Source organism: Fukomys damarensis, unplaced genomic scaffold (genome assembly GCF_012274545.1).
Source record: "Fukomys damarensis isolate Sample0158 unplaced genomic scaffold, DMR_v1.0_HiC HiC_scaffold_8, whole genome shotgun sequence".
In the NCBI taxonomy this organism is placed as follows: Eukaryota; Metazoa; Chordata; class Mammalia; order Rodentia; family Bathyergidae; genus Fukomys; species Fukomys damarensis.
In genome coordinates this window covers 23,283,726-23,291,186 of record NW_022900920.1, presented here as the reverse complement: position 1 = coordinate 23,291,186, position 7,461 = coordinate 23,283,726, and the positions used below count along the sequence as shown (strand labels likewise).

General features: G+C 47.5%; 1 protein-coding gene across 2 annotated transcripts in view; it reads left to right on the top strand.

Moving 5' to 3' along the window:
- The first annotated feature begins 1,116 nt into the window (after positions 1-1,116).
- Positions 1,117-7,461, top strand: part of Habp2 (hyaluronan binding protein 2) — a 30,040-nt gene continuing 23,695 nt past the window's right edge. For both annotated transcript variants that reach the window (XM_010634604.2, XM_010634605.2), the window contains exon 1: positions 1,117-1,273. In XM_010634604.2, coding sequence (XP_010632906.1) covers positions 1,205-1,273 — 69 coding nt within the window. In that variant the 5' untranslated portion in view covers positions 1,117-1,204. The remainder of the gene's footprint in view (positions 1,274-7,461) is intronic.

Sequence of the window (7,461 nt, the reverse complement as noted above, 5' to 3'; positions counted from 1 at the left end):
GACACCCCCAAGGGATACCCCCAAGTTCCTAGAACTATACCCAGCTCCAGGCCACAAGGGCCTCTCTCCCTCTTGAGAGCCTGCGCTGTATTTCTTTGAGAGTGTACTTTTAAACGTCTGCCTAATAAATCTCTGTGCTCCAACTGACACTTTCTGAAAATTCTTTTTATGTGAAGAAAATCAGTGAACCCACAACCTGTCCCGTGAGTGGGGCAAATCACAGTTCCTCATCTCTACTGTGGGGAATCTTCTTGAACCCTGTCCAGTGCCAAGTGAGGATGGCAGAGGAGGAAGGAGATGGGTAGGAGGCACAGGTACACACATCACTTCTCTGGTGGCAGCTCAGGACCTGCCTGGAGGTCTTGAGTCTGAAGGACTCCTGGTGCCCACATTACTGTGGTGGTCAGGTGTTTGTAGGGGCTCAAGGCCACGTTATTAAAAAGATCAGCTGGGTCCACAAGAACCCATGCTTCATAGGTAATTGCTGCTTTATATAACTCTCCCTGTGGCCAGTGTAGCTAAATAAGGAACAATTGTCCTGCTATTTAAGCATAATGTTTTTTTCCCTCCCATTGATCAAAGAAAGACTCCAATGAAAGGAGGAAAATAATTAAAAAGTAAAAACGTTACGTAATGAGATTGAAAAGAAAACTTTGGAAGCCAACAAGGAAGTGGAGGCAACACTTCAAAGGGCCTCGAATCAATGTTTGTCAATAGCAGTTTTGCATCCTTTAATTTATCTTTCATGAATATAAAGTGTGATGTTATTAGGAGCCCATCTGTGCTGTAATTCTGTTTGAGATTTGATGAATCGGAAATCTATTGACATCTTCCCCAAATGAAGAGAGGCAGAGGCCTGAGACAGGTGCCGCCCCTTTCATCCTGCGGCTGAGGTACGTCAGGCCCTCTGCCCTCAAAGCTCAGCACATCCCTTGAGCACCTTTGTTTGGCCACATTCTTTGGAGATTTTCTTCCCAGAAGAGAAAATACCCCATGACTCAGCGCAGCCCCAAAGTTGCCATTTGTTTAACCAAGATAGTTGGTTTGCAAAACATTAAACATTAAACAGTATTTGATGCCTAGTTAATAATTTGCATCCTCTTCATTTGTTCCTGAACCCTTAGAGACTGTCACCCACCCCTCAAAGCACAGACAACAAAAGAAATCACACTGAAAGCAAACCAGGAGGCCTCAAACTGCTGTGATGTTTGCCAGGATGTCTGAGCTCCGGGTTCTGCTGTTGATTGTCCTGATGGGAAAGTGTGCAGCCGGGGTAAGTGTTCTCCTCAGATACCTGTGGATGGAGGACCTGAAGTTATTAGGATGACCACTTAGTGTGGCTGGGAGCTGTGAAAGGCAGGTTGTCATGCTGAAACTTCTGTCTACAAGACCACACGTGGGCCTACAGCTTGAGCTGCTGCCAAGCTGTTCATTCCATAGGGGTTTACATCAGACTTGAGCCCTCTGGGAGCACAGCCTTCATGAACACTTCCCCTCAAAGGAGACTGGGTCAAGAAAACCCCCTAACCTTTTGGTTGTAACCTAGCACAGATCTCAGAAACCCCTTTGAGAAGCCTTTGAAAGTCACAGACTCTCTCCTCAGAAAAACAGATTTATGTGCCAGTGCTGACATATGCACGGCCAGTTTCCCAGCCATTTGGGGCCCACCCAAGGATGAGATCTGTCATGCTTGGCCTTCCAGGGGAATCCTGCTGTCTACAAATGACCTGGCAGAGGCTTTTCTTAGTTGGATTAGATTTAGGGAGAAGCTTCATGGTCAGTCCTTTTCCTCATTTTTCTCACAGCGGATCTGTCAGGGCAGAGGTGAACAGGAGCCCAGCGTGGGTTGTGTTGAGAGGGAAGGGAAGTGGCATCAGAGGGTCTCCAATGGGAAGACCTTCGAGATGAGTGGACTCTTTCTGTGTGCCCTTGAGGCCCAAGTGTCAGCTGGATCTCTGTGGACAAAGGAAGGAGGGCCTTCAACAGGAACTCAGGCTCCTGGCAGTCCCACACCAGCTGTGGCTGAGGCATGAGTGTGAGACTTAGATGCAAGAATCAAATCTCAGCTTTGCCACACCATGGCTGGGGGATGTTGGGCCAGTAACACAATCTCTCTGAGCCTCAGTGTCCTCACCTGCAAACCAAGTACTAATCTCTCACAGATCTGGAGGTCACGATTAGACGAGGTCACGCATGTGGCTCTTGTTAAATGTTATCTCTTTTCCTTTAAAATTTCCAGAATGAACACAACCTCTCTCTAAAAAGAAAAAAAATCAGAGAATGCTCCCCTTTATTGAGGAGATGGAGGAGAGAGTGGGCAGGGGGTGAGAACCAAAGTAACAGTCATAACCTCTGCTTCGTATTAAGTGCCTATGTGTTTTATTTCCCATTTTGTACCATACAGCATTTCTTGAAGAAAGCAGATTGAACTCAGGTGTTCTCATTAGCATGTTTTTAAGACAACAGCTTCTCTTCTTCTTTCAGTAAACTTCTCGGACACCTCTCTTACACATGTAGTAAGCTGCCAAGTGATCTTTGGAAAGGGTTTTCATTTCAAATCATGACTTATATATGTGTGGTGGCTGTGACTACAGATTGCTACCGTGGCCCTGCAGCACCTGATTGCTTGCTAGCTGTCTGGGGCTGAGATGTGGCAGAAATCCCACAGGTCTAGAGAAAGGCTGTGGAAATTATCGGAGGCCCATGAGAGGTCTAAAGAAAGTACTAGTCGGAAGGAATTAAGCCTAAAGTTTGCAGGCAAGGGGAAGGGTTGATGCAGTCTGTTTGAAGTTCACAAAAGGATAATGGTCCTGAAAAAAATCTCTTTTTTGCAAGCCCCAGTGAATTTTTAGGGTTAGCAATGAAATGATAAGTCAATAATGGATAAAAGGGAAAATATGAGAGATAGCCTTCAGGCAATGAGCTTAGTCAATTCCAAAGAGAGGATTTGGGGCTTTGGAATATTTTCTTACCCAGATGTGTGCCAGACAGGTGGTCGGGTAGGCAGCTCACATTGCATGGGCCTGCACACAGGCATCAGGGGGAAAGTAGCCAAGTCGCTCAGATGCTTTGGAGAGTTTGGGACATCATCAGGAGGCAGAAGCCACATAGCCAGATGTAGTTAAAGATAATAACCAACTGCTCTCACATAACGAGGGGCCCTGAGTGCTAGGCCAGGAGCTTTCTGCAGATGGGTTCATCTCCAGCAGGAACTGAAGCGGTAGGCGCTGTCACAATTCCTGTGTTATAGATGCTGAGCCAGATAACTTGGCTCCAAGTCACATAGCTGTGAAGTGGCGAAGCTGAGCTCTGGGCTGTAGGCCGGGAGTCTTGGTCCAAATTGCATCAGGGGCACGGTCTTCCTGGTGGGCACAGGAAGCTCAGACCAGGACCCTGGGTGCTGGGTGGAATGTCGTTAACCCCACATGCCTCTGACCCTCTGGAGACAGGTTGGTTGCAGGACCTATGATGGCTACCTATTGGCAAGACACCAGGAAGTCTTCCATGAATTCGGATCATGCAGCAAATATTATACTGACCGCTCTCTGGGATCATCTTTAACTTAGATTTTTATATATCTACTAGTCTATTGTTTAAAGAGATATGGGCCTAATATTGCTGCGAAGTCCAGGGCTCCCTTCGTGCATCTTTCTCTCCTGCTCTACATGGGTTTTTCCACATTAATCGGTTTTAACACCTAGCCCCAGCACAGCTGTGTGCTGTTAGTCCTGCCCTCTGAATTCGAAATCAGCCCAGAAGTGCTAAACTAACTTTCTGGCCAGGACTGGGACACAGGTCCACCTAACTTCTTGTCTACTATAAGAAAGATGGAGACTGCCTCAGAAATCTCCCTGCTGTAGTTCTTGGAGTGATTTGGGGCACACTGGGTAGCTGAAATGGAATTTGACCTCTCCTAGGGCTGGAAGCCAGAGGATGACTTGTTGGACCTCCCCTGATTATCTTGACTCATCCCTAGAAAGGAGCAGAGACTGGCTTCCCCAAACAAAGACATCTTGATGTTAAAATGCTTATTTGCTTGCATTTCTGGGACCTATAACCCCTAGAATACTCCTAGGTATAGAGCCACAGTAACAGTTATAGAGACCCGAGGTTGCAATTTAGCAGCATGGAGTACACTCTGTGCATAGCCTGGGCTTCGTTTGGCCAGAAGCTCAGCCTGCACAGTGGTTTAGCTTTCTTTTAGTTGCCAGGCAGCATTTGGAAGTCAGAGCATTTCACTCAAAGATACAGCTCTCTGAGAGTTTTTAAAAATCAGACATTCTGGTCACACTGGGCTCACATAATCTTGCACAGTACTGTGAGGTGAGTAGCCAGTTCTGTTATCAGGAGAACTCAGAGTCTCCCAGATCCTGTGGTCCCTTCCCACTGGATTACTGTGCCTTCACTGTCCGGTTCTGCCAAGGAGAGAGACACAGAGACACAGAGAGAGACAGAGCACACTTGTCTGCTGCTGCTCGCAAAGCTATGGAAGTCCTGGGGCCAGTTTGGGACAGGCAAGTGACCAGTCTCAGCCTCTAATTGATTCAAGCACAAAAACACACATGGGCCACAAAACCAAATAAGCCTTTTAATGGTAGGATTTGAGCCGCCCCCTGCAAGGCTCTCAGACCCCAAAAGTCTTTCAGACCAGGAGAGACGGAGAGGTGTCCTTCTCCCTCTTGCTCTAATCTACAGTCTGCTACAGAAGGGAGGGATTGAATTTAACTTGAACTTCTCATACATTTTTTTAACTGATCCTAAGCATGACTTCAACTTATTAGCTTTGGCGGTATACACTGGTATTTAGGGAAATCAGGTCACAGGAAATCGCCTGTGTATATAGACACAGATATATTTATATTCTAAATTCATTAGGGTTTCCCAAATGCAAAAGCAATTCTGCTGTCACTGTGAAACAGTGTGGCAGAATATTCGGCAGCCGGCATTTTAAATAAAACATGCTTTTCTTCATAATTAATATAACAAGGTTTCCTGGCTTGGGGCTTGGCAAAGATCCCAGGGAAAATGGTGGGGAGGGGGTTGGTGTGACAAACCAGTTCCAGGAGACTTTGTGCTGAGTTTGTTCTCTTGCTTCTGCCCCTCCCCCAGGTGGCACTCAAGGGTTTGCAAAAAGAAAAAGAAAAAAAAAAATTCCAAACTCACTGACAATAATGGCTAATGATAGTAATAATAATAGCAGGACAAACGGTTGTGAAGTCTCCACATGTGACATGTTTCATTTTCTCATTTGAGCTTTCCAACAACCTGAGGTGGGGACCAGTGTCACCCTCCTTTCACAGATAAAAAAAACTAAGCTGCAGAGCAGTTAACTAATCAACCCAAGATGCACCCAGTCAAACCCACCTGCCCCACGCTAGCTTCCCTGCGTGTAACTGCTGTGGTTAGATCAGCATGCCACGCCCAGCCTAAAGACAGCACAACCCCCCCAGGCTGCACCAGAAGTGTCAAGTCCCACTGAAGATCCTGCCCTGCCCCCGAAGCTCTACTGCCAGACACGAGAAAGTTAAGCCCTGCCACATAACTAACCAATTGGTTCCAAAACCTTAGTCAGGAGTGAATCCATCTTCAGAAAATTTGCCACAACCCAAACTGGTTTCTTAATACTTTTGTTAAACAGAATCTCCTTGTCTCTACCTACACGGATTTATTTTTAAAGGAATTGTCTCTCCTATCAGTGAACAATCAAAGAAAGCAAAGTGATGTCACAGAATTCTAGCTGGCTGCTGGCCTCAGGCTGACAGTCTGAGCCTGAAGATAATTTCTTGCTAGAAGGGAGATCCAAATTGTGGAGGATGGAGATGGACCAGCGCCACCCTGTGGCAGGATTGGGAGTGTGACAGTGAGCTTGAGAAGGGAATGACTTTCTCCCACTGTTGATCTATTCTGCGCTCTGGCCAGGTGCCACCTATAGGAATTCAGGTATCACAGTGGCTCACCCGCCACAGGGCAAGAAGCACAGAAGTGTGGGCAGCTTCCATGGAGGAGTTGGTTCCCAGCAGTGGGCACTCACCTTGCTGAAGCCTCAAGCCATTTGCTGAGGCTACCTGGCCAAGGTTAATGTGCTATCTTCAGACTTTGTTATTTTGTCTATTCACTGGCCTTTCTAAAGGGTTTTCTGGTGCATTATCACATGCAAAAAATGAGGGTTTACGTTTCTCCCCTCTCGGTCTGGAATGACCTCATACCCTGACCTTCAATCCCAGCTCCCTCCACCCATGTCTGTAGGACCCTAGTATCTGGGACGATCCATTTGTGCAACTATTCCTCCCAGTGCTAGACCAACGAGGGATGTACTGATAAAGCTGGGCACTCCTGAGCAGCCAAATACCCTCCAGTCAAAATCAGTCTGGGGAAGGAGATTCTGACTCGCACAACAGGAAACGGAGGTAGGGGGCAACATTTGCACAGAAGCAAAGACAAGCCAGAGTCCCCTTGGCCAGGAACTTTGTGCCCAAGAGACCTTGGTGTAATTCCAGTGTGGCCAAGGCCAAGGTCACCTAACACTGGCTGAAAGTGCCTGTTCTGGGCCAGCCAGCCCCATGGAAGCCCCACTGTGCAGGTGGCCCAGGGCGGTATTGTTACTGACTGAGCTCTCCCCACAATCCCTGTGCACGCTGCAGAAGGAGAACCACTGTCTTAGAAATGAAATCTCTGGAGTGCACAGATGAGACCCCTCCTTCCTGCCCCCTGTTCCTGTCCTATCTCTCCATGCCACTGCCACAGGAAGCTATAGCCCAGCCCTTGGGTGACTGGGCTGGGGCCTGAGCAGGCAGAGTCTCTCTGAGCCAGGCACAGTGATTGGTGTCACAGCCACTCTCTCCCACCCAGTCTGCTCAGGTCCCTGTTCAGGCCACTTCCCTGGGTGTCCCTTTCCTCCTCTGCAGATGGAGGCTCTCAGATCAGCTCCTCTCTGTGAGCACCTCCACCCATGTACCCCATAAAGGAATTACCTTTGGGGATCACAGCCCAGTGCCTTGCCCTGGGGCACCCAGACTTCCCTACTAGAGCATTTCCCTCCTCCCCTGAGCCCTAGGTTAAAGTACAGCCACAGAAACTGCCAATCATAAGGCAATCAAGCACCTTGTCAGCTGAACGAGAAGGGTGAGAATCCTCGTGAGTGAAAATGACGGGGGAAGACCAGTGTGGTGGTGCACGCCTGAACTCTCAGCACTCTGGGAAGCTGAGGCAGGAGACTGGCCAGCTTGAGCCCAGTCTGGGAAACTTAACAACTTAGTGAGACCCTGACTCAAAATTTTAAAATATATGTATAAAAAGAGGGCTGGGGATATAGCTCAGTGTGAAAGCCCGGGATTCAGTCCCTTGTACTATATAAAATGACCCCGTGTGGAGTGGCACCACTTCGCACCATTATGATGGCCACATATATATATATATATATACATATATATATATATATATGTATATATATATATATATATT